The 27643-nt window shown below is 34.8% G+C and overlaps 1 protein-coding gene across 2 annotated transcripts in view; it reads right to left on the bottom strand.

Moving 5' to 3' along the window:
• Positions 1–27643, bottom strand: part of ERBB4 (erb-b2 receptor tyrosine kinase 4) — a 1117451-nt gene that overhangs the window by 168968 nt on the left and 920840 nt on the right. For both annotated transcript variants that reach the window (XM_061187123.1, XM_061187117.1), the window contains exon 20: positions 403–588. In XM_061187123.1, coding sequence (XP_061043106.1) covers positions 403–588 — 186 coding nt within the window. The remainder of the gene's footprint in view (positions 1–402; positions 589–27643) is intronic.

A 27643-nucleotide genomic window follows, 5' to 3' on the forward strand; every position in this document is an offset into this window, starting at 1 on the left:
ATTTGTAATTCTGAGAATTGAACGTACATGTTATGCTAACTAAATCATCTAAAAATGGAACAACTCAAACTTTCAATCTTTTCCTTCTTGAATTTTGTTAACTAAACTATACCTAAACAACAACAAAAACAACAACAAAGCCAAGCAAATCCAGTATAACAATTTTTCCTCCTGACCAATAAGTTATTTGTTTTGGTATCTGGTCAATATAACACAAACAGCACAGTACAATAACCCCAAAATATATAAATAGATTATGAGATTGATCTGTGGTTTGAATGAAAATACCTCCCTATAATATATCTTTCAATATAGCAAATATAATTTATTTTATTTAAATAGATTGAATACCCAAACTGTTCTAGATTAGGAAATATAAAGGCAGAAGTGATGGGCACTTACCTTAGCTATCTGGACACACCAATTAAGCAATAGCTGGGATCCAATGTTATCCTTGTGTTCATGGACATAATCCAACAGGCAGCCATGGGGCATAAGCTGTGTAACCAGCTGAATGGTTGGGCTTAGACAGACACCCAATAACCGGACTAAGTGTGGATGGTCCATACTTGCCATGATCAGAGCTTCCTAAGAGAAAAAAATATAACACCATTATTTAAACTCAAAGTTCTTTACCATCATAGTTACTTGCCCTATACTAATGGTGTTGGTAATGATTTTGAAAATGTACTCTCAATCAATGGAATCAATTAAAAGTGAAAAGACACGGGTTTGAGTCCTGGTCTGGGAAGATCCCACATGCCGCAGGGCAACTAGGCCCGTGAGCCACAACTACTGAGCCTGCGCGTCTGGAGCCTGTGCTCTGCAACAAGAGAGGCCACGATAGTGAGAGGCCCGCGCACCGCGATGAAGAGTGGCCCCCGCTTGCCGCAACTAGAGAAAGCCCTCGCACAGAAACGAAGACCCAACACAGCCAAAAATAAATAAATAAATAAATTAATTAATTAAAAAAAAAAGAAAACTTTAAAAAATAAATAAATAATAATATTTTAAAAAAATTAAGGGATGGAGAGGGGGAAAAAAAACCCTATTAAAAAAAAAAAGTGAAAAGACATTATTGTAGCTATTATATTTCTAAAGTGGTTTAATTCAAGTGAAATTAAATGAAAAATAGACTATACAAAATGGGAAATGTTATAGAATAACTGCATATAAAATTAATAGCAGTATTTTCTCTTTTGTAATATGAATAATATTAGATTTTATTTACTGCCAAGTAAGTTGAAATTGAATCCTAATTTATACTGTAGATTTTTAACCTTTGATCTTTGGTTCTAGAGTCCAATAATCTGTACAAATGCACTTATTTGTATAAGGTGGCTCAGTTATAAATAAGGCGATTCAAAGTTAACTCATTCATTATTGGCATGGATTCAGACAGCATACACAGGTGTAATTTATAAATTATAAATATCATTATAAACAATTACAAACAATATGCCTATTGTGAATTTATGCAGAAAAATAAACATTTTAATAAGACATTTTGCTCCATAACTTTGCTTTTACTCAAATTTATTTCATTTTCAAAATTATAAGTGATGTTTATTCATAGAACCATAAAATTTGAGAGCTAGGCGAGATTGTAAAAATTTGTGTACTCCAATTTTGTCGTTTCATGAAGTGAGAAAACAGTTCTAACCTCTTTTTCATAATCATAAAGGCAGCTTTGCTTAATGGAGATAAAGTGTGGACATATGATGGTTATTTAGCACATCCTAAAGTTAGCCTTCAATCAATAGTTATTTTAAGTATCTTTAGTCCAATTTGAAACTGATATGACCTTATACACACACACAGAGTGGGTGACACATCCATGGCAATTTATTATCAATCAGTTACCTATATGCAGGTATGAGATTGTTCATTGTACTATTCTTGAATATTTTTTGTAGCTTTGAAAAGTTTCAAACAAATACTTGAAGACAGAAAGCTATATTGAGCTTCTCTTTAAGACAGCATGGCAGATTGATATACACATTTACCTCCATTCCTCTCAATTCTACCATTTTAACAACAAAGTAATTAATAAAAAGCCAGAAACCAATAATCACAAGAAGAAATGAGTATGGAATGCTAAAAGTAGGAAGTGGCTTACTAGTAGTAAGTGACTTAGCAAACATAAGAAATCTGAAGCCTAACTTAGTAGGGGGAAAACTGAAAAGAAATCCAATTTTCCCCACTCGTGTCCACACCAAAGGCTCAGTAGTGTTACACCACAAACCACTATACATAAATGGAGCAGGAGGGATGGACTTCATCAGGATTTTTTCAAAGTCCATTTAGGATGCACTTAGACTACAGATCTCCTTCTCCCCTTCATCCTTAGGAGAGGCTAAACCAAAGGGATTGTGGACTGAATATCAGGCAGTGGAAAGAGAAATACTCTGGTGAAAATAGTAGGATCATGTAAATTTATATATGGTGAAAGTTGGGGCCACACTCCAGTTTTTTCTCCCAAATGGAGCTGTGACTTCAAACTTCTGGAAGTTTTGTTTAAACCTCAAATTCTACATCTAGCCAAATTTGAACCAAGTGAGTAAATATACAGACATATCTGTTCTTAAAAATGATTATCTCACGTTTCCTTTCTCTGTTAGATGTGCTCATTTAATAAAAGGTGGAAGGCAGTTAAAAAAGTACATTTAATTGAGGAAACAAGGAAATGACAGAAGGGATACTCCAGAATAAAAGCTATACAGAAGCCTGAGACAGTAGCCAGTCCAGACTGGAGTAGGACATATTGCTCTGGAAAAGATGATGCAAGAAGATGGAATTAATAGAAAACCTAATGAGTTTAAAATGCATTAAGAGTATACATATTTTCCTAGCAGAATCTGAACATCAAATTAGTGATAGATACACAGAAAACTAAGCAAAAGTAAAATAAAGAAATGAATTTGAGGTAAAACACAAGATACACACCAGAAAAGAAAGTCATCATAATTACTATAGAGCAGTGGTCCCTAACATTTTTGGCACCAGGGCTCGTTTTCATGGAAGACAATTTTTCCATGGACCAGGGGCAGGCAGGGGGATGGCTCAGGATGATTCAAGTGCATTACATTTATTGTGCACTTTATTTTTATTACATTGTAATATGTAATGAAATAATTATACAACTCACCATAATGCGGAATCAGTGGGAGCCCTGAGCTTGTTTTCACTTGCCGCTCACTGAGAGGGTTCTGATACGAGTCTGCAAGCAATTGATTTAATATGGTCTCTGTGCAGTCAAACCTCTCTGCTAATGATAATCTGTATTTGCAGCTGCTCCCCAGCACTAACATCACAACCTCAGCCCCACCTCAGATCATCAGGCATTAGATTCTCATAAGGAGCGTGCAACCCAGATCGCTCACATGTGCAGTTCACAGTAGGGTTTGCGCTCCTATGAGAATCTAATGCAGCCACTGACCTGTCAGGAGGCGGAACTCAGGCGGTTATGCGAGCGATGGGGAGCGGCTGTAAATACAGATGAAGCTTCGCTCGCTCACCCGCCACTCACTTCCTGCTGTGTGGCCTGGTTCCTAACAGGCCACAGACCACTACAGGTCTGTGGCCTGGGGGTTGGGGACATCTGCTATAAAGCACAGCTGCAGCTGGGAGTCGTTATATAAGCATAACAACATAAACATGAAACATTAATATAAGCAAATATCATATGACTATATTGGAAAATGAAGAAAAGGAAGATATATTTCTGCAGGGTGGTGATGGGAAGGAAGTGAAGTACATTCCTGTTGTTCACAATGAAAAGTTAGTATATGATGCATAAAACTGAAAAATCAAGAGTTGACAGTATAAGCATATTATTTAGAGGAGAGTTAAGTAAAAGAAGAAATTGCTGAAAATTGAAAGTGATTACTTTGGGCAGTGTAAAATGGGGGCAGGGAAGGAAAAAAGGGTCACTAGTGACTGCTGTCTTTCACCATTATTAGCCTTGTAGGACATTATTCACTTTTAACCTCCACTACTATTTGAGTAGCATTGAGTTCAGCTGACTCTAAAGATTATTCATAATTATGGGGTAAGTCTGACGGAGTATATAGATTTTACTGGATCCAGCCAGGGTCTTATGTGAAATATAACATTTTATTTATTGAAGAAGGAAGGGTGGGGCAGTATGAATACGTGTCCAGATAAGGGAGAGATATGAGGCTAAACAGAAGAAATAAGCTGGTAAGGGGGTTTCAGCCTAACTCAAGGCACATTATTTTTGAGGTTTTTGAGGGCAGAAGCTGAAATTGTTGTTTTTCAGGTGGCTTCCAAGTAGATTAGGTCTTCCAATTCCTCCTTCCCCAGCAGCCCCAGGGAACCAGATGAGTCAGAGAACAAAGGAGAGCACCAGTTTCTCTGCCTCTTTGCTGAGCCCACCACCACTGCAACACCTTGAGAACTGACAGCTCAGGAACCACTGTCCTTACCTCCAGCAAGGACAGTGGTATCCTCAGGTGGTATCAGTCAAACGGTCCCGAGGTAGGACCTCGCGGTGGCTCAGAGAAAAGAGAAGCTCCATGTGGAGACCAGAGCTGGTGAGAAATGACACTGTAGATACTACAGGGTGACTGCAACTGGGAGACTGTTGTGTAAGATCATATGAGACACGCAGCCCTTCCCAAACTATTTGGGAAGACTTCCACTGAAGCTGGAGTTTCTGCACAATTAGCAAAGCCAGAAATTTGAGTTATTGCTACTAATATGGCTCTATTTGGATCCATGAGGTGGAAACATTTTGGTTTTGCTTCCTGTATATTTCAGTCAACATTTGAAATAAAGCAAACTAATGTAATTATAAGGAGAGTACAAATAGAAACGTTAGCCAAGTTGCATTATCTATTATTTAATGTAGTATTTTTATTAACTAATTAAATAGTAATTAACATTAATATTAAAAGCATAAAGCAGAGGGTTCCTTCACTGAATTATGACATGCACACATATAAATATACACATAGACACCAACAAACAAGCAAAGCATAATTAAATTAAATATCTAACTCAATCAAGTACCAAATTAGATATTTCATTAGATATTAAATATTAGATATCTGATTAAATTAAATGTATGCTAATTGCATTCTCTCTATTTCTCTTCTGGTGGCTCTAGTTTTTCATGTCCATCAAATCGACCCAGGTTTATCACTATAAGGGTAGCTTTCCAAGCCCCACTCCCAGATAATCAGGTCTAGAAGTAAATCAGAATCTACATTTGTAGCAAGCTCCCTAGGAGAAATTACTGTAGGAAGCATAGAACTTTGAGAACCCCTGGAACATCTCCATCAAATGTATGTCTCTATCATCCATTGCAAAGGAAGTAACATGCAACAGTTGTTTGATCCTCATTGTAACTCTAGGAAGCAAAGGAGGCAGCCATTCTCAGCTGTAACGTAAGGAAACCAAGGCTGAGCAGAATTACTGCCCCAGGTCATATGATGTGTAGGCAGCAGGATCAGTGTTAGGACTCGGGTTTTCTGATTCTTACTACAGTGCTATTTCTTAGGACAGTAAAAATACTGTAATTTTAAAATTTCCATTCTATCAGCACTTCGAACTGTAGATGCTTATCTTATTAACAAGAAGACAGCACCAAACACCTGACTTTAGCCATACCTGAGTGAATTGGGTCAAATTATATTGATACTTTAGTTCCTGAGGAGCAACTCAAGCAACAGATTTGCACCTACAGGTAAACTGCCATCACTTACAATATGCTTTCAGAAAAAGCCCAAGAAAATATATTTCTCTGATTTCCTGTGAGTGTTATTTGGTACAGGCCATTTCCTATGATATAGAACATGGTGAAATTTAAGGTAAAAGAAAGATTTTAAGGTTATTTCAGGCCTTCTTTTTCAGGACGAAATATATAAACAATTTTTTTTCTTTTACAACTCAAGGAGTAACGATATTTCCATTCTAAATATGCATGTGAAAAGTTTACATCAGAAGAGTGTAAAAAAGTCGCATGAAAGTTCTCTTTTAAAAAATCTATTAGTAAGTCCTGGCAAAAAAGCTGGGGTTGTATTAAGGAAAATTGCTCATCACACTACAAAGAGTATTTGAAACCAAATTGCAGAGTATTTGCATAACAGTTCTCTTTTTTTGAGAAAGAAAAGATGAACACGACACTAATTGTAGGTTTTATTTTTTCATAAGGGAAATAGCAGATGGCTTTTTTGGGGGATAGGGGAAGAAATAAAGAGAAGAGAATGTGGATTCATTTAGAGTGATGAGTAGGATGGAAAGGGAAAAAAATTCAATATTTTAATAATGGAGTGTTAGGTTTCAATAAATTACTCTATGTTAAAATTAATAACATCCTTTGTTACCTATCTCTGTGTGGGGCCTATGGAAGCAATTTTGGAATCTTTGCTGCTGTCACTAGAAAATGTCACCAAAGGCCACTGGAATACATACAAGTTGACAGGTATATTATCTATTTTTCCAGAAATGAAATTATTTTCTGTCTTTGTTTTCCCTTTTGCTTTACAAAATTTTTCTTGTAGGTGAATTAAATAGTTTTCTCATTGGACAGAGAGGAAGGCTGTAACAGGTGCTACACTGAAAACTCTAAAGCAGAAACATTTTTCTTTACAATGAGTTCTGGTTTCAATACGGACATTTTTTTTAAACTATCAAGGGATGACCAGGGCATAGATAAAAAGCTCTGAAACATGTGTGCCATTATTCTCTAGCCTATGCTATTTGTATCTCTATTTCATTCTGAAGGAAAGACATTTCTCTACAATAATAAAAGTGAGCAATACTATTTGTCACACTAAGGCATCATTTTGCCCAGCCTTCAGATGTTACACCTTGCCACTTAAACTTGTTTTCTCACTCATGCTGGTTAGTAGTTTTACAAAAAGAAAACAAAAAACAAAAAACAAAAAACATATGGTCATTGAAAACTTCTGGGCTATTCTGTTTTTGAAAAATGTTAACTTCAGCCAAACTTTCACTGTTTCATTACGTCTATGGACCATTAATTCAATACCCTCCAGCTGAAAATGGGGAAAATCTCATTGCATCAGGGATAAAGAAGATAAAAAAAGGGGGATAGAGAAAAAGAAAGGATAAACAATTAACACAGGCATATAAAATTGTGCTTAATGAAACTGTCAGCAGACTTGTGAATGCTTAAAACAAATGCCTCTCCTAAAGATAGAGGGGGTGATGATGATGAAGAGAACAAAGGAGATAATAGTGATGGCAGTGATGAAAAATAAGATAAAATTATTGGTCCATAATAATGTTTTACAAATCTGTTTTGCTGCAGATGGTACCCAGATAATAAAATAAATGAAATCTGCATCTGTTCCCTCATGTCTAGAATAAATAATAATTTACTAGTGCAAGTAGGTGAGCGGTAATTAGACTGAATTAATATGCCATCAGTTTAAGTGTGTCTACATTGCTCAGTGGCACTCCTTTCCAATCCCTGGTATCATTTTTGTGAACTTGAACAATCAAATTAGGATCCTTCTAACTTTTGGAGTCAGCAGTTTTCCATCTCTGTTCTCCATCATTCACCCATTTGCTGGCTGAATTTTAGATCTACATATTACTTAACAATGCTACACAATTAAGACCTTTGTGAATAATTTTATACAAGGTAGAATTTTACTTTCTGACTGTGTTTTCTATCTTCCCCCTACCCCTAGTTATACTGAATTTCCCTCTATCCTTATTATATTTTCCTATCCTATGGTATACATTTATTCACTTAAAATATTTATTGAGGACCTGCTATGTGCCTAGCACTGTGATTGAAGCTTCTCTATCCTCATGAAGCTTTCATTCTCCTGGGAGAGGCAACCAATATACAGGAAAACCAAATAAATATAAAACAGATGTATAAATAAGTATAAACTGCATTAAGGGTTATGAAGAAAATAGAGTATTGCAATAGATAATAAAATGGTGGTGGCAGAGCTACTTTAGATAAGGGTAGTCAAAAAATGTGCCCTGAGATCAGAATTATGAGAAGTCAGATAGACAAATATGAAGAAAGAGACTAAGAGCTTGGCAAATTTGGGGAGCTCTGAGAAGACCCATGTCTGGAATTTAGGAAGGGCTGCAATGGCATGAGATAAGATTGGAAATGTAGGTAGGAGCCAGACCATGAAAGGCCTCTAAGTCATGGAAAGAAGACTGGATTTATTTTTAATAATTTAATTTTTTAATGCCTGCTTTCTGTTCTGCTTCACTTATCTCTCTCTCTTAGCCTGAACTCCAATGTTAACTACTATAATAAAGCATTTACCACCATCCTATAATTTTTCCCCCCGATATTCCCATTTTGATACCACTTGGCCAAAGACAACTCCCACCATTTGAATTCTCAAACTTTCCAATGTTGTTAGAGAAAAGCATAGATTCATGGAGATTTGTCAAATCTCCTGACTTGATCCTCCAAAAATAGTCCTTGGTTTTAGTTTTTAATTTCTTATTGACTCTTTATTACATTTATTATGACCTGTATCTCTGAGCAGGAAAAATCAAAAACAAACAAACAAACAAAACACTTTCTACCTTTCACAATATTTACTCTGTAAAATGTGCTCTTGACATCTTTCCATTGTGTTCCTTTGGATAATTTTACCTTTGTTTATCTCTAGTATGACTTTATCTTCACTCCATATTGGCACATCCACTGTACCCACAAGTATATTTAGATGTCCTATATTCTAAAAATGAAAGTTCCTTCAATTTTTCCACTTCTCTACTTTGAGAATATTTGCTATTCTCATTGGCTATTTCTTCATTTTATAGTCTTTCACTCCTTAGGGGTCTAGTTTTTCTGCAACTTTCCTGCATTCTAACTATTCAAAGTACTCTTGAAAAAGTCACCAGTAACCTCCTTATCACCAGTCAACAGGTTATTCCCTCATTTTTAACTTTTTCCTGAGATTCTTCATGCTTTTACCTCACTGACCACCATTCTCTTTTGAAAATCTCCCTGTGATTGATGATAGCATTTTATTCTATCCTGAATCTTCAGTCTCTCTGAGTATTCTTATTACAGGTATTGGCACCTGCTTTTCCCTCCCATACCTTAAATGTGGAAATGCCATCATAGCTTTGTCCCTAATATTCTTTGCTTTCGTCTGTAACCTCTTGCATCCTTATATCTTATAACTAAGAAATATGACAGAGTTATCAGAAACACATGGAGTCAACTGCAGAATTCTGTGGTTTCTCAAGTTTAATAACATTGCTATTTAAAAGATGGAAAGCAAAATCCATCATGACCATATCCAAAATATCTGTGCAAAATACCTGTCAAAATATCCAGACATGAGAACTATGCTGTGCCCATATTCCAACCATTCTTTTCAACTCCTGTAATTTCAACCATCATCTCTGAGCAGAAACTAATAGGTCTTTATATAGGTATAGCTCCCCTATCGTGGTATCTATTCCATTTTTATTTGACTTATTTGTTAAATGTCCACCATCTCTAATGATTTCTCTGAAAGTAGTAATATTAGCTGATAATGTTATCAAACTCTTGTAGAGTGTATGGCTCTTAGTAAGGGGGCAATGCAGTTTTATTAATAAATAAACAGAATCTGTATTATATTCCCCCCTCCCATCCTACCTCATCTCAGGAATCCACTCATATTTCAAGTGCATTCTGGTCATCCTGATACAGATAAACTACTGGATATCAAATTTAAGACACAAAGTAAATTTCTCGATAAAAGCTTGTCTGCTAACTTTACCAATTTTGTAAATGTCAGAAACATTTTCTAATTTGGATTGTAAAACTTAGATTCATATTTGGCATTGTCTTTTCTAATGTTTTCCATTCCACTCCATATCTAACATTGTGCCAAATCCCATTTATTATTTATTCCAGTGTAGCTCAAATCTGTATCCTTCCATGAATTTTTTTTTTTTATACAGCAGGTTCTTATTAGTCATCAATTTTACACACATCAGTGTATGCATGTCAATCCCAATCGCCCAATTCATCACACCACCAGCACCACCCACCCCGAGGCTTTCCCCCTTTGGTGTCCATACATTTGTTCTCTACATCTGTGTCTCAATTTCTGACCTGCAAACCAGTTCATCTGTACCATTTTTCTAGGTTCCACATATATGCGTTAATATACGATATTTGTTTTTCTTTTTCTGACTTACTTCACTCTGTATGACAGTCTCTAGATCCATCCACGTCTCAACAAATGACCTAATTTCATTCCTTTTTATGGCTGGGTAATATTCCACTGTATATATGTACCACATCTTCTTTATCCATTCGTCTGTCGATGGGCATTTAAGCTGCTTCCATGACCTGGCTATTGTAAATAGTGCTGCAATGAACATTGGGGTGCATGTGTCTTTTTGAATTATGGTTTTCTCTGGGTATATGCCCAGTAGTGGGATTGCTGGATCATATGGTAATCCTATTTTCAGTTTTTTAAGGAACCTCCATACTGTTCTCCATAGTGGCTGTATCAATTTACATTAACACCAACAATGCAACAGGGTTCCCTTTTCTCCACACCCTCTCCAGCATTTGTTGTTTGTAGATTTTCTGATGATGCCCATTCAAACAGGTGTGAGGTGATACTTCATTGTAGTTTTGATTTGCATTTCTCTAATAATTAGTGATGTTGAGCAGCTTTTCATGTGCTTCTTGGCCATCTGTATGTCTTCTTTGGAGAAATGTCTATTTAGGTCTTCTGCCCTGGATTGGGTTGTTTGTTATTTTAATATTAGCTGCATGAGCTGTTTATATACTTCAGAGATTACTCCTTTGTCCGTTGATTCCTTTACAAATATTTTCTCCCATTCTGAGGGTTGCCTTTTCGTCTTCTTTATGGTTTCCTTTGCTGTGAAAAGCTTTTAAATTTCATTAGGTCCCATTTGTTTATTTTTGTTTTTATTTCCATTACTCTAGGAGGTGGATCAAAAAAGATCTTGCTGTGATTTATGTCAAAGAGTGTTCTTCCTATGTTTTCCTCTGAGAGTTTTAGAGTGTCCGGACTTACATTTAGGTCTCTAATCCATTTTGAGTTTATTTTTGTGTATGGTGTTAGGGAGTGTTCTAATTTCATTCTTTTACATGTAGCTCTCCAGTTTTCCCAGCACCACTTATTGAAGAGACTGTCTTTTCTCCACTGTATATCCTTGCCTCCTTTGTCTTAGATTAGCTGACCATAGGTGCGTGGGTTTATCTCTGGGCTTTCTATCTTGTTCCATTGATCTATATTTCTGTTTTTGTGCCAGTACCATATTGTCTTGATTACTGTAGCTTTGTAGTATAGTCTGAAGTCAGGGAGTCTGATTCCTCCAGCTCCGTTTTTTTCCCTCAAGACTGCTTTGGCTATTCGGGGTCTTTTGTGTCTCCATACAAATTTTAAGATTTTTTGTTATAGTTCCGTAAAAAATGCCATTGGTAATTTGATAGGGATTGCATTGAATCTGTAGATTGCTTTGGGTAGTATACTCATTTTCACAATATTGATTCTTGCAATCCAAGAACATGGTATATCTCTCCATCTGTTTGTATCATCTTTAATTTCTTTCAGTTTTCTGCATACAGGTCTTTTGTCTCCCTAGGTAGGTTTATTCCTAGGTATTTGATTCTTTTTGTTGCAATGGTAAATGGGAGTGTTTCCCTAATTTCTCTTTCTGATCTTTTGTTGTTAGTGTATAGGAATGCAAGAGATTTCTGGGCATTAACTTTGTATCCTGCAACTTTACCAAATGCATTGATTAGCTCTAGGAGTTTTCTGGTGGCATCTTTAGGATTCTCTATGCATAGTATCATGTCATCTGCAAACAGTGACAGTTTTACTTATTCTTTTCCAATTTGTATTCCTTTTATTTCTTTTTCTTCTCTGATTGCCGTGGCTAGGACTTCCAAAACTATGTTGAATAACAGTGGTGAGAGTGGACATCCTTGTCTTGTTCCTGATCTTAGAGGAAATGCTTTCAGTTTTTCTCCATTGAGAATGATGTTTGCTGTGGGTTTGTCATATATGGCCTTTATTATGTTGAGGTAGGTTCCCTCTATGCCCACTTTCTGGAGAGTTTTTATCATAAATGGGTGTTGAATTCTGTCAAAAGATTTTTCTGCATCTATTGAGATGATTATATGGTTTTTATTCTTCAATTTGTTAATATGGTGTATCACATTGATTGATTTGCATATATTGAAGAATCCTTGCATCCCTGGGATAAATCCCACTTGATCATGGTGTATGATCCTTTTAATGTGTTGTTGGATTCTGTTTGCTAGTATTTTGTTGAGGATTTTTGCATCTATATTCATCAGTGATATTGGTCTGTAGTTTGCTTTTTTTGTAGTATCTTTGCCTGGTTTTGGTATCAGGGTGATGGTGGCCTCATAGAATGAGTTTGGGAGTGTTCCTTCCTCTGCAATTGTTTGGAAGAGTTTGAGAAGGATGGGTGTTAGCTCTTCTCTAAATTTTTGATAGAATTCACCTGTGAAGCCATCTGGTCCTGGACTTCTTTTGTTGGAAGATTTTTAATCACAGTTTCAATTTCATTACTTATGATTGGTCTGTTCATATTTTCTATTTCTTCCTGTTCAGTCTTGGAAGGTTATACCTTTCTAAGAATTTGTCCTTGTCTTCCAGGTTGTCCATTTTATTGGCATAGAGTTGCTTGTTGTAGTCTCTTAGGATGCTTTGTATTTCTGCAGTGTCTGCTGTAACTTCTCCTTTTTAATTTCTAATTTTATTGATTTGAGTCCTCTCCCTCTTTTTCTTGATGAGTCTGGCTAATGGTTTATCAATTTTGTTTATCTTCTCAAAGAACCAGCTTTTAGTTTTATTGATTTTTGCTATTGTTTTCTTTGTTTCTATTTCATTTATTTCTGCTCTGATCTTTATGATTTCTTTCCTTCTGCTAACTTTGGGTTTTGTTTGTTCTTCTTTCTCTAGTTCCTTTAGGTGTAAGGTTACATTGTTTATTTGAGATTTTTCTTGTTTCTTCAGGTATGCTTGTATAGCTATAAACTTCCCTCTTAGAACTGCTTTTGCTGTGTCCCATAGGTTTTGGATCGTCGTGTCTTCATTGTCATTTCTCTCGAGGTATTTTTTTTTATTTCCTCTTTGATTTCTTCAGTGATCTCTTGGTTATTTAGTAATGTATTGTTTAGCCTCCATGTGTTTGTGTTTTTTATGTTTTTTTTTTCCCTGTAATTTATTTCTAATCTCATAGCGCTGTTGTCAGAAGAGATGCTTGATATGATTTCAATTTTCTTAAATTTACTGAGGCTTGATTTGTGACCCAAGATGTGATCTATCCTGGAGAATGTTCCGTGCGCACTTGAAAAGAAAGTGTAATCTGCTGTTTTTGGATAGAATGTCCTATAAATATCAATTAAATCTATCTGGTCTATTGTGTCATTTAAAGTTTCTGTTTCCTTATTTTTTTTCATTTTGGATGATCTGTCCATTGGTGTAAGTGAGGTACTAAAGTCCCCCACTATTATTGTGTTACTGTCAATTTCCTCTATTATAGGTGTTAACATTTGCTTTATTATTGAGGTGCGCCTATGTTGGGTGCATATATATTTATAATTGTTATATCTTCTTCTTGGATTGATCCTTTGATCATTATGTAGTGTCCTTCCTTGTCTCTTGTAACATTCTTTATTTTAAAGTCTATTTTACCTGATATGAGTATTGCTACTCTAGGTTTCTTTTGATTTCCATTTGTAGGGAATATCTTTTTCCATCCCCTCACTTTCAGTCTGTATGTGTCCTAGGTCTGAAGTGGGTCTCTTGTAGACAGCATATATATGGATCTTGTTTTTGTATCCATTCAGCAAGCCTGTGTCTTTTGTTTGGAGCATTTAATCCATTCATGTTTAAGGTAATTATCGATATGTATTTTCCTATTACCATTTTCTTAATTGTTTTGGGTTTGTTTTTGTAGGTCCTTTTCTGCTCTCTTGTGTTTCCCACTTACAGAAGTTCCTTTAGCATTTGTTGTAGAGCTGGTTTGGTGGTGCTGAATTCTCTTAGCTTTTGCTTGTCTGTAAAGCTTTTGATTTCTCCATCGAATCTGAATGAGATCCTTGCCGGGTAGAGTAATCTTGGTTGTAGGTTCTTCCTTTTCATCATTTTAAGTATATCATGCCACTCCCTTCTGGCTTGCAGAGTTTCTGCTGAGAAATCAGTTGTTAACCTTATGGGAGTTCCCTTGTATGTTATTTGTCATTTTTCCCTTGCTGCTTTCAATAATTTTTCTTTGTCTTTAATTTTTGCCAATTTGATTACTATGTGTCTCAGCGTGTTTCTCCTTGGGTTTATCCTGCCTGGGACTCTCTGCGCTTCCTGGACTTGGGTGGTTATTTCCTTTCCCATGTTAGGGAAATTTTCGACTATAATCTCTTCAAATATTTTCTCGGGTCCTTTCTCTCTCTCTTCTCCTTCTGGGACCCCTATAATGTGAATGTTGTTGCATTTAACGTTGTCCCAGACGTTTCTTAGGCTGTCTTCATTTCTTTTCATTCTTTTTTCTTTATTCTGTTCTGCAGCAGTGAATTCCACCATTCTGTCTTCCAGGTCACTTATCCGTTCTTCTGCCTCAGTTATTCTGCTATTGATTCCTTCTAGTGTAGTTTTCATTTCAGTTATTGTATTGTTCATTTCTGCTTGTTTGTTCTTTAATTCTTCTAGGTCGTTGTTAAACATTTCTTGCACCTTCTCAATTGTTGCCTCCATTCTTTTTCCGAGGTCCTGGATCATCTTCACTCTCATTATTCTGAATTCTTTTTCTGGAAGGTTGCCTATCTCCACTTCATTTAGTTGTTTTTCTGGGGTTTTATCTTGTTCCTTCATCTGGTACATAGCCCTCTGCCTTTTCATCTTGTCTATATTTCTGTGAATGTCATTTCTGTTCCACAGGCTGCAGGATTGTAATTCTTCTTGCTTCTGCTGTCTGCCCTCTGCTAGTGTTGGGGGGAGGGGTCTCCTGCAGAGGCAGAGGGTTGCTGTGGCTCACCACAGGGACAAGGACACTGGCAGCAGAAGTTCTGGGAAGTACTCCTTGGCATGAGCCCTCCCAGTCCGCCATTAGCCCCACCAAAGAGCCTATCCCTTCCATGTATTTTTAACCTGACTCCTAGTTAAGTTCAGACTCATATTGCTGCTGTAAAAAGAATGCTGATTTTTCCATTAACTCCAGCGTGTTTTTGCTGTAACTTACAAAAAAAAAAAATCCTTGGCATTTTTTGGAGTCCTACATAGATACCCTTAACCTTGCATGTACTCAATAAACATTTGTTGAGTTAAATTTGATATGTCGAAAAATGCAACACATTCTGTAATAAAGAAGGTTAGATTATACTCCCAGCTATAATGCTAGTGATCTTTGGGATTAACCTGCATATTTCTCTTTGCCCCTCCAGAGCCATTCTCCATCCTTCTCCACTTTGCCATGTGCCCAGCAAAACTGACCCAAATGGATGACAACAGGCTACCTTTTCTCTGTATTGGTTTCATTTGTGTTCAGCCAATAAAAAGAAGGAGCAGAAGACTAAAGAGAGAAGAGAGTGAGGTTGGTATTTATCCCTCACCCCCCACTTCCCTGCAGCCCTCTACTAAAAGTCACAGTGGTAATCTTTCTCTTGCTTCTTCAGGACTAGCAGTTCTGTTACTAGTCTCAAGACACTTCAACAATCTATGTTGGTGTTCCTCAACCCTGCCTATACCTTTATAAAAACCCCTTTGCTAAACTCTCTTCCATTATTCCAACTTAATATACATTGTGTTTCCTGTTGGGGTTCTTCTGATGCGGTAAATTTGGGCAAGTCACATAACCTAAAACTTATTTGTTAAACGAGAGATTTAAGTCACTGTTGGGCAAAAAATGGCATGTGTGCTACACCAGCACTCCCTCCCCTTGCCCATGGCAGAGACTGCTAAGAAATCATTGTGATGGGCTGATAATGAATCCCCAAATATGTCCACATCTTAATCCCAGGAACCTGTGAATCTTACCATATTTGGAAAAAGGGTCTGTACAGATATGATTAAGTTAGGGATTTCAAGATGAGGAGATCATCTTGGATTATCTGGGTGGGCCCTCAATGCCCTCACAACTATCCTTATAAGAGAAAGGCATAGGGAAATTAGATACAGATACCAGAGGAGTCAGAGGTGAGAGTGATGCTTCCACAAGCTACGGAACACATGCAGCCACCAGACACTGGAGGAGGCAAGAAACAGATTTTCCTTTAGAGCTTCTGAAAAGAATGTAGCCCTACCAACGCCTTGACTTCAGAAGTTTGGCTTCCAGAAATGTGCTATAATGTTTCTGTGAAGTCAACGAGTCTGTGGTAGTTTGTTACAGCAGCCAAGGAAAACTAATACAATTACTGTATTCCTGCAAGGACTGGATGAGGACTCAAATCCTTCTCCATCCAATGCTTTAGGCAACAAAAACCAACTTATTGGAAGGTAAAGGTGAGATTTAAACATTGTTGCCTTGATTTTATACATAGTTTTACAATTAATGTTGCTGCCAAACCTTTTTTTAGTTTGGATGTACTATATTGGTCTAATCTAAATGATGCAGATACTTTTAATTCATTTAAAAATTAACATATATATATGTAATAGCCAAATGATATAGTATAGGCAAAGAGCTTATCAGTGCCTAGTAGACTCTTAAAAATGTTAGGTACGTTTACATTTGTATTAAACTAATTATATTTGAAGGGAGTGAAATCATTGAGTAGTAAAGGCATGGCCAGGAGTCTAGAAAAAAAACTGCAGCCCCAGGGTAAGTGGGCACTTTGATCTTTTTTCAAGTCTAGTAGGGCCATTTGGAATAAAAGGTAGGTAAATTGACCAAAAAATATTTTTTCTGTCAGCCCTTTATAAGCTATTCTTTTCCTATTTAAGCCCATGGAGAGCTGGAAACATCTCTTCCTACATTCAACATAAAGGTAATCATGAAACATTAGGAGAAGGCCAAAGGTAGCTTATGGAGTTGCAAGAGAACTTCAAGGACAACACAAACTTGTTCTGTAACAAATAGTAACCACAATAACAGTAATAACAGTAAATAGCAATTTGGGTTAAAGTAGATGATAAAGACTAAGTGGTTCTGGTGAATGCTTATAGCTAGGGCAGAGACAATCGCTTACTGATTAATCTTAGCAAAGTTACAGAAAGAGATGCACAAAGGTGTCTGCAGTTAACCATTCAGGACTGATATAGAAGAACAAGCTCAGCAAGGTCCAACATGGATCTTCTGAGAGGACACTGCAATCTTCTGTAAAGAATGAAAACATCAACTTCCTAGAATCAGAATAAATCATCTGAGGCTATAGAGTCTACAACTAGGGAGGAAGGAATAATTATTAGCTCCCAAATAGTGTCTACTGCTTTCATTTTTTTCTCTCTATAAATGAAAATCAATTTTTATAAGGTTATTTGATCTGTTGGGTAAGCCCTGTCTTTAGCTCCCCTATAGCTTTCTAGTTTTTAGTAAACATAGTCCCTCTAAAGTCACCTATTCAAGAATTTCATCAGATCATAACTGCTGCTTGTTGTTGAATTGTACCTGGCACAATGCTATTGATTTTCCATGTGAACATATTTAGTTCTCAGGACAAACTTGTCCAACAGGTATTATTATATCAATTGACTGATAAGGAGAGTAGTTTGAAAAGGAGAAGCAATTTGCCAAGATCCTAAAGTTAGTAAGTAGCCAAGGTGATATTTGAACCTGGTTCCCATTGTATCCGCAGCCAAGACTGTCTCTACCATGATGTCTCCTCAGGAGTTGTTGATGTCAGTTAGGTAACCAGGAGGACTCAGCTGATTTTGTAGTCTTTATCTTAGTAACCTAGCAGGAACTATCACTGATAAGATCAACCTATTAATGGAAACTTTATGAAGTGACATTCTAACAGGTACTTTTTTTTTTTTTTGATAAATCACCTGAGCACAATTTATCCTCGACTACTTAAAATTAATCCTCCTATTATAAAATGCTGAATAACCTTTGCAGGAAGGGACAAAGACTAACTCACATCTTTATTCCCATTTCTGCACAGGAGAACATGATTCTAGGAGTCTCAATCAATACATTTAAAAATCAAATTTGACTTAAAATAGATCAGAATCTAGTAATTTTGGTAATAGCTCTTATTTAATTGCTTAGGACTTCATGATTTGCTATTTTGTATAATTTGGGGAATTAATTCTGTTTTCCTAGATACTGCACATTCTCCAAAGGAAGACACCTATGGTGTTTCTAATTTGCAAGAAGAATCTGTTAATTAATTTCAATTATATTAAAGGCATATAACAACAAACAACCAAATAAAATTAGGAAAACCTTCCCTTAAAAACTAATAAAATATCTTAAGTATACTTCTGGTAAAAGAGGAGGCTGAACTGTGTTCTTCATGATTCATTCAAGATAAAATACTGAGTGACTTTAATTAAGTCTCTATTTTTCAGTTACTAGTCTCATGCTCATATAGGATAATTCACACATAGAAATCATTTGTCCTATCATTTATTTCTTTCTTATCTCCTCTATTTTTTATAATGAACTTAATTATTGCCATCAGATATATTAAATTTTGAAACCATGATTTATATGCAAGTTCTTATATTAAATATTCATGTCAATGTTATTTTAATATTCTACACTGATCCTGATGTCAAGAGTATTCAGTTAGAGGCAATCACTAGTAAAAATCTGCATTAATGTTACTGATGTTTCTATGTTTTTAATATAGTAGCAGTAAATAATATTACCACCTGACGCAAAAGGAGTTATAATAAACCCTGAAAGAAAATATATGGTGTTACAAAAGACCCCTATTGCTAATGTCTTTGCTTCAGGAGGCTCCGAGTCAAAGGAATGTGTGGTTTTGTGGCTAGACACACACTGTGTAAGGGTTAGAAAGTGGCAGTGGAAAAAGGAGTACCTCATAAAGAATCTCTGCAAGAAGGCCTCCAATCCTGACCTGGCATTTGAAACCAGCCACTGAAAATTAACCAATATTTTAGAAATGGAATGGTAACTGAGATTTCTATAATGACTGCCCTCGGAAAAGTCAATTCATGGCCATTATATTCATCATCAGAAAACTCAAACAGTAGTGCAGAGCACTATAAGGGTTATTTTGTTAAATATTACCTTATTAATAACAGTATGGAGTTTAGGAGTATTCATAGGAAATAGCTAGCCATTCTTTCATTCACTCATTAACTCATGCCCATTATTGATTGAAGTTTACTCTATACACTCCACTAGGATGCAAAAATTAAAAAGACATATATTCTACTCATAAATAGAGGATATCCTAGAAGTCTTTAAATTTTAGTAAAAATAGGTTATGAACATTAATAACAGTTATGATGAATATTTATGATCTAAGATTCCTATAACAATTTATGGAAGACAGAGATTATCTTCTAACTGAATGCAGGAAAAAATAAATAAAAGCTTTGTTGAGAAGAAAAACCTGAGTGTGGATATCACTATGTGGGAAGAACATGTTATAAAAGAATAAATAACATGGGTTGGGTGGTGTGATGAGGAGAAAGAGGTATGAACACTGATTCATGCAAACTTCTTTCCAGAGTGTGCTCTTTTACTAGTTAACATGATAAGAAGCAAGTCATTCACCCTGTCAAAACCTCAGTTTCCTCTGCTGTATACAGCTGAGGATCAATAATACTCATCTTGTGTAACAACAATTTCACATAATATATAGGAAAGGGTCTAGCACAGGGGCTGGTACATATCAGTTATCCAATATAACTAATTCCTTTCCTTCTAAAATTAAGAAAGTGGGAAAGTGTCATATGCATGGGGAATACAACTAGATCAGCTTATAGGGAGCATCTGGCACATGACAAAACAGTAAGGAATAAAACTGGAAAGGGAGGCTGGTACTAGGGCTTGTAGGAGTTTAAATGATAGGCTGACGTTTGGATTTTATTCTGTCAAAATCCTTGATCAAGAAACTCACATATTCTGGCAGCACTGTCCCCAGGATAAATCATAGGGAAATGGTCTGAAAGCCAAGAGATGAGGAAGCTGCTGTCCGTGAATAAAGTAATGAGATTTTAACACGCTGCATCCTAAGGAATCTGAAATAAATGCCTAGCTTGCCAAACACCTTTTTAAAAAGGGTCTTCAGGTTTTGTATTTTGTGATCTGGGCTGGGGTTTCCTACTTCACATTAAAAAAAAAAAAAAAATCCTTCAGTAAGTTACAGAGAATATTGAGGAGTTTGTCCTGTGGATGATAAAAACCTGTTGTACAAGTCAAGATAAAAAACCTTCCCCCGCTTCTTTCTGGAAGGAGAGATTCTCTTTTACTTCTTCCCTGCAGTAGGAAAGGATTTGCATCCAATATGAATAGAATTTTACTTCTCAGCATCTCTTTCTTCTTTTCATTCCCACAACTCATTGTACTTTCCTCATAATCCACTTTACCCCATGGCATCATTTTTTTTCCACCAAATTTCATGACAGTATTGGTCAGTCTGGTTCATTGCCATGGTCACACAATTTCTCTGCCTAATACAGGCATTAACAATTACTCTTTGACTTTCTACCAAACAATTCTGAAAAGGACAAAAGAAATTACAGTATTCAATAGTCAGTGGAATGTCTAACAATCTCTCAGTTCTTTATAGATATATATGGGGACAGCTTTTTGAGGGAAGGTGCAGTGACTTTTGTCTGTAGTCTCTATTAATTGTTGCTATGTTGTTTTCCTATCCCCTATGTGGGGATGTAACAAACTCTGAGGCTATTCTACTAATCTTTTCTCCTCTTGATCCTTTACATTATTATAGCTTCCAGAATTTCTGAAGCCCCTGTGCAAATATTATCTAAATTTTAAAGTTCTGATGGCCATGACATCAGTCCTTCCGCTAAGAACCAGACTGAACTGAGATGGAACCGGTACTAGAAGCTAAATATCATTTCTGAGAGTTAAAAAATCAAAACTTAAAGTCACCAGTCATGATTATGAAAATTTTGTATTATTAGAAAATGCCTCTATGGCACTTCAACTCTCAAGAATTATTTGCTTCAGTCTGTTTCATCAGATGAACCAGAAAATTATTATTTATGATAATACTTACATAGGTTACTTAGATTAAAAGTAAAAGAATTCATATATTCAGAGTAATTATTCATCAAATCTTCAAATGGTATGCAAAACCCACTCAAAAAATAAATTCTTCATTTTTTAGGTATTTTAATTGAAATTTATATAAATTAAAATTCACAGATATTTAAAACATGTACTGGAACATCATAACCTGATATTTATTTCAATTTTTAAAATCATAGTATAGAGAAAGCAAGTTTTATAAGGTTCTTCTAAACCAATTTCAGTGATTCTTAAGTGCAAACTATGCAATTAAATGTTAAGTGTGATTAAAGAAGCAATACACTTGAGGATATCTGCAATATCAGTACAGAGTTATGGTGCTTTTTAGCATTAAGGCATTTTTGCACATCTAATATATTTTCTTTGAAAATGTGATGGAAATATTTAAATACTTCATTTAGTAGTTATCAGATGACTTTAGATGGCTTTGAAAATAAATACAGATATTGTGGTTATGAGCTAAGAGTTTTTAATGGTACAGTGTGCTTCTCAGAAGAAAAATGTCAAATAATGGAAAAAATGTGATCAACAAGCAAAGATTTACTTAGCGCTTAATATGTATCCAAGTCAAATTCTAAAAATAAGAATGAATTGCATAAAACATGACATGCATAAATAGTTTCATTTCATAAACTTTCATGTTTTCAGTGACATTGCAGATTAAAAAAGAATTGTTATTATTCCTTACAATGTGACAAGTATTTTTCAAACTGTACCATTGGGAGATGGAATGATTGAGAGGAATGAATTTCAATAATTTATTATTTTTTTTTAATATTATAACAAGCTCTGGTAAATAGAAGCCAGAACTAAACACATAAAAAAAGAAATCACAAGTATTTATTGAAATATCATTTAGGAATTATTTATATTCCCAAGATTTTGAGAGGAGAGTATAATAAATTATATTTTTGAGATAAATTATGTTTCTGTATTTTTAATAGTTATATTTTCTAAAATAAAAATAAACTGTATTCAACAATGTATCCATCATAAAAAGTTAGAATATAGTGATTATTTGCAACAAATGAATATCTGTAGAACTGTATTCTATCTCTTAAATTTTTAAAAATATAAGAGAGATAAAATCTTAAAAAATTTTCTGTAGATATGACATGGTAATATAAACAATGTAATTGATGAGCAGAGAGATTAGAGAGGAGTCACAGCGGTAATTTTTCATCAACTATACTAATTAAAAATATTTTCTATTTGTTTCTGAATTCTAAAAATGTTCACTAGAAACAAGAAAGAAATTATTCTTTTGAATTTGTCCCCTAGGTTTTCTTTAACAGTGGAATTCAAACAATTTAAAAGGCAATTTGAACTTCTATTGTTCATTTGACTATGCGTTTTCTTGAGAAGAGTAAAAAAATGTATTATGAAAAGAAAGATACTATACTTGATATTTTCCTTTCCCCATTAATTTAAAAGTAATTGCAAGAGCAAAAGCCATGCCTATTGTGTGTGTCTGAATGGCCTCAAGGAAGATTCAATTGCAAACTGATATGTTTCAACACACATAGCTTGCATACTTAATTCAGATGTACCTCCAAAAGGAAACATCTCTGGTTTTGTTAAATGCACAACAGGTTTCAGTTGAGCCAGTAATTTTCAAATATATTTGTATTATTTCTTGGCATTTGGTGCTTTTTTGCTTGTAATTCCTAGGTGCACATGTAAAATACTTGATGTTAAAGATGAGCAACTCACTGAGTAAATGGTCATTTGTACTTTTAAAAATAAAATGTTCATCAAGAACATGAGAGTGGAGTACCAATATGGTTAATAGAATAACATATACTCTAAATGCTAGGACTAATCTGTTTAATACTTATCAATCCAAATGTGTAAGTCTAGCACTCCTTTCTAGATCCCTGGAAAGGGTGTGATATATTTTGATTAAAATCATAGATCAAAATGGAACACTGTACTAGTTTTCTGTACTACTGAATTTTAAACTTTTGCCCAGAAATTTGGCATATAAAGATTAAAATTACATAATATATGTGAATAAGAAACACAAAATCATACTTCATGTTTAAGTACTCATAAAGAAAAATGTGGATACATGTATCCTGATGTTAAGTGTATATATATATACATATATAATATCTATATATAACATATGTATATTTTATATATGTGTGTATATATAATATATAAATTAAATCCACTTATTTCACTCTCTTCCTCCTAACATTATACATACACAGATCCATTTATGTTTTTTTCTAAATATTTTAGCTGTACTTTAATTATTTGTGGTATTTAGAGCATTTTTAATAAATGAAATGAAATTCTTTCATCATTATATTTCACATTAATATAATGCATCTCTAAAAAAATTGTAATGATGAGGCAGTAAGCCAAGCCTATAAACTTACTTATGAAATAGGAAAAAAATAAAAGGACGTAGGTGTAGAAAGACATTCAATTTCATGAAAATGTGTTATTTCTAAGGCTATGTGTACGAAGTTTTCATAATTAAATAAAATTAATTAACAAATTAAATCAACATTTATTTATTCACAATTGACAGTAAAAACAAGGAAAAAATGCCTTTGAGGATTTACAACTTTTAAAAATCAGAGTATTTAAGTATTAAATTAGATATGTTTAATTATTAAATCATTTTATTAATTTCACTATGATTCTAAAAATTTTCAATGCAATTTACAATTATTCACAAAGAGCCTGAATGTATATAATGAAATGAACAGGTAAATTGAGAAATTAAACATTTGAAGAAATATGTTTTTGAGAAAATGTTTTCTAAAAATATATAGTACATTAGAATCAAGTAAAGCAAAAGCATGTGCCTAACTGTCATTATTCAGGCTCAAGCTCTATTCTCAAATGCTTAATAAATATAAATATTTGTGCTTATAAATATTATTATAGAAAAATAATTCCAAAATAAAGAGAAGATTATTAAAGTCAACTCTCAGCTTCTGTGTCAATGAAAAGTTATCCTTGGTGAAAATAATCAAAGTTGTGGATTTTCAGTTTACTGGGGCTGGGATTATCATTTTAAGCATCAAAATACTTAACTTTCTGTAGCTTATCTTTGTCATAATTAGTCAAAGTTCAAGAAATTTACATCAAAATATGTCCCGCCTTGCTTCTAATATCTCTTAACCCCATCAAATGTGGTGAAGCAGAATTTCATGAGTGAAATTTTGAAAGCAATAAACCTATGCAAAATTAAAATGTTGGGAATTGCTTTCTAATCAACACACAACATTCAGCAGACAGAAAAGAATATATTAATAAATTTGACTTTAAAATAATTATGTACATTATGATATATCATAAAGGCATTAAAAGCCAAATAACAAAGAGGAAAAATATTTGCAACACTTATCATAGGTGCTAATCTCTCTAATATATGAAGAGTTTATAGAAATTAAGAAGCAAAAGACAACCAACTGAGTTAAGAAAAAGTCAAGATCATGAAAAGATAATGCATAGAAAAAGAAATATAGAATTGTGCTGTCTCATTCACAGTAAAAGAAATGCAGGTTAAAAGTACACTGGAAGTACTAAAAAATACTGATATTGTTCTGGACAGCATTTTTTTTTTTTTTTTTTTTGGTTCTCACCATATTTTGTAGTGAGAAACACTTTACTGTTCCTTCCAGAATATTTCTTTTTATTTCTGCTCATATTTGGTCCTAGAGAATCCATGTATGAGCTCTACTCCTTCTACATACATTCCCCAGACAACACATAATTCCTAGAGGATTGTGTTTGAGTCTATTTTAGTTTCTTTTTAATTGCTGAGTCAAGGATCTCTATCAATTCAAAACTATAGCAAAACTTAAGGATGTACAGATATACATTTTGTCTTGACTTTAGCTTTTCATCTCTCATATAGAATACACCATAGTCAGTCCCACTTATACTGATGAGAATCATCAGTTCAAGATTCATCTTTTTTATCCATTCAGCTAATATTTATTGGGTGCTGTTAGGAGCTAAATTGTTTCTCACCCCCCTTACCCCCCAAAAAAAAGATATATTGAAGTCCTAAACCCCAGTATCTCAGAGTGTGACTTTATTTGAAAATAGAGTTGTTGCAGATATAACTAGTTAAGATGAGGTCATACTGGAGTAGGGTGGGCCTCTAATCCAACGTGCCTGGTGTCTTTGTAAGAAGATGGCCATGTGAAGACAGAGACACAGGAAGAATGCCATGTGAAGACAAGGACTAGAGTGATTCATCTACAAGCCAAGAATTGCCTGGGGTTACCAGAAGCTGGGAGAGGTAGGAAAGATCCACCCCTAGAGACTTCCAAAGGAGCATGGCCCTTGCCAATACCTTGATTTTGGACTTCCAGCTTCAAGAATTGTGAGAGGATAAATTTTTGTTGTTTTATACAAACAAACAAAAGAAAGCATCGTGCAATATCATTTGCTACTTTTCAATTTGGAAAAACATCCAAAGATTTGATAAAACCCTGTCCTCTATTACATAGGCCATGGGACACATAGTGTTGGAGCCAACAAATGTTGGCATACATCACTGGTGGAAATGCCAAATGGAACAACCTGTTTGGATGATAATTTGATTTTAACTATAAAATGACAGATGTATTTACCTTTTGAACTGGGAATTGCACTCTTGGAAATTCATCCTGCAGATATACATTCACACATATATAACACAGGTTCTTCACTGCAGCATTGTTTGTGGTAGCAAAAGTCTGGAAATCACCCTCTAGCGATAAGGACAAGTTAAATAAACTGTTGTATAGCCTCAGAGTGTAATGATCTGCAGATGTTACAAAGAATTTGAAAGTTCTGTATGTTCTGAGGAAGTGATCTTTTCTTTATTTCTTTAGGTTTACTTTTTAATTAAAATGTAATATCTAGATCCAAAAGAATGTGTCAGTCTGAAGATAAATTTCTAGGGTCAATTTGAAAAATTATATAAGAATGACAGCAAGTCTAAAAACATAAAACTAGTTAACATTTCTAGGACTTAAAAGTGAATGCCCACATATTTTCTTAAATCAACTCAGATCTCATTCAAAACAAATTTGTAGTCCTTCTGAGTAGCTCTTATGACTTAACTATCTGTGTATTCTTCCCTATTCATACTGTCCACTTCTACACAAAAATATGTTCCCTCGGATCCAACTTTTAAGCCCCAGGAGCAATGATCTAATTAAGTATTGATAGTACAGAATGATTTGTAACTGAGACTATATATCAAAATGACTAGGTAGATTTTTAATTATGTCAGTCAAAATTTTTTAAAAATCTATTGTCCAGGGCTTCCCTGGTGGCACAGTGGTTGAGAATCTGCCTGCCAATGCAGGGGACACGGGTTCAAGCCCTGGTTTGGGAAGATCCCACATGCCGCGGAGCAACTAGGCCCATGAGCCACAACTACTGAGCCTGCGCGTCTGGAGCCTGTGCTCCGCAACAAGAGAGGCCGCGATAGTGAGAGGCCCGCGCACCGCGATGAAGAGTGGCCCCCACTTGCCGCAACTAGAGAAAGCCCTCGCACAGAAATGAAGACCCAACACAACCAAAAATAAATAAAATAAATAAGAAAAAAAAATCTGTTGTCCAAACTAAATTCCAAATTGATCACTAAGTGAAATACCCGTCATAAAGCTGATTACTATTGTATAGTTATGTTCAAAATGTCAGTTTTAAATTTAGCCCTATTAAAGTTATCAAAGTTCAATCATCAGAACAGGGCATCTGATCAATTTGTGACCACAGAGGTTAGCATTCATTTCTGAATTATCATTGTAAAAACTAATAATTGAGTCAATAGGTATAATTCCAAATTATTGAGCTACAATTATGAGATGTTAATGATGTTATCCATTTTTGAATACACACATATATTCTGTTTCTAGGATAGAAATTTTAGTAGAAAAATGGGATGAATATATAATCAAAATAGTGTACTCAGAACAAAGAAGAGTTCTTATGCTAAGGATAAACACATTTTCCAAGTAATTTACATTAAAAATATCCATAGGGAGAGGTTACTCATCTAAAGTGAAAACTTGCTGTTTTGTCATGGGGAAGGAGGAGAAGCAACTTAAGCACTTTTTGAAACTTTCTCTATAATCATGGTAATAATCTTAAACAATATAATTATTTTCACCAAACATGATCCTAAAATACTTAAACAGAGTAAATGACTACACTTTCCCTATAAAAATCACTCATGGGGTCTGTTATCATGGTATTAGCACCAAAATGATAAAACTACAAAAATTTCTAGAGGCTATTCAGCAGATGAATACAGATATTGATTCTTCCTGTGTACATAATTGCAACCCTTGGGGTACTTGGAGCATTATTATTTAATTATTTAAATAAGCTCCTTGATTTTGATCAGAATTACATGAAAAGTCACTATTTTAGTTTCCAAAGTATGCATTATGAACATCCATTTATCTGCCAAAGAGGGGAAGTAGGATAGGGAAGGGAGGACACA

The sequence above is a fragment of the Eubalaena glacialis genome, chromosome 1, assembly GCF_028564815.1.
Source record: "Eubalaena glacialis isolate mEubGla1 chromosome 1, mEubGla1.1.hap2.+ XY, whole genome shotgun sequence".
NCBI classification, from domain to species: domain Eukaryota; kingdom Metazoa; phylum Chordata; class Mammalia; order Artiodactyla; family Balaenidae; genus Eubalaena; species Eubalaena glacialis.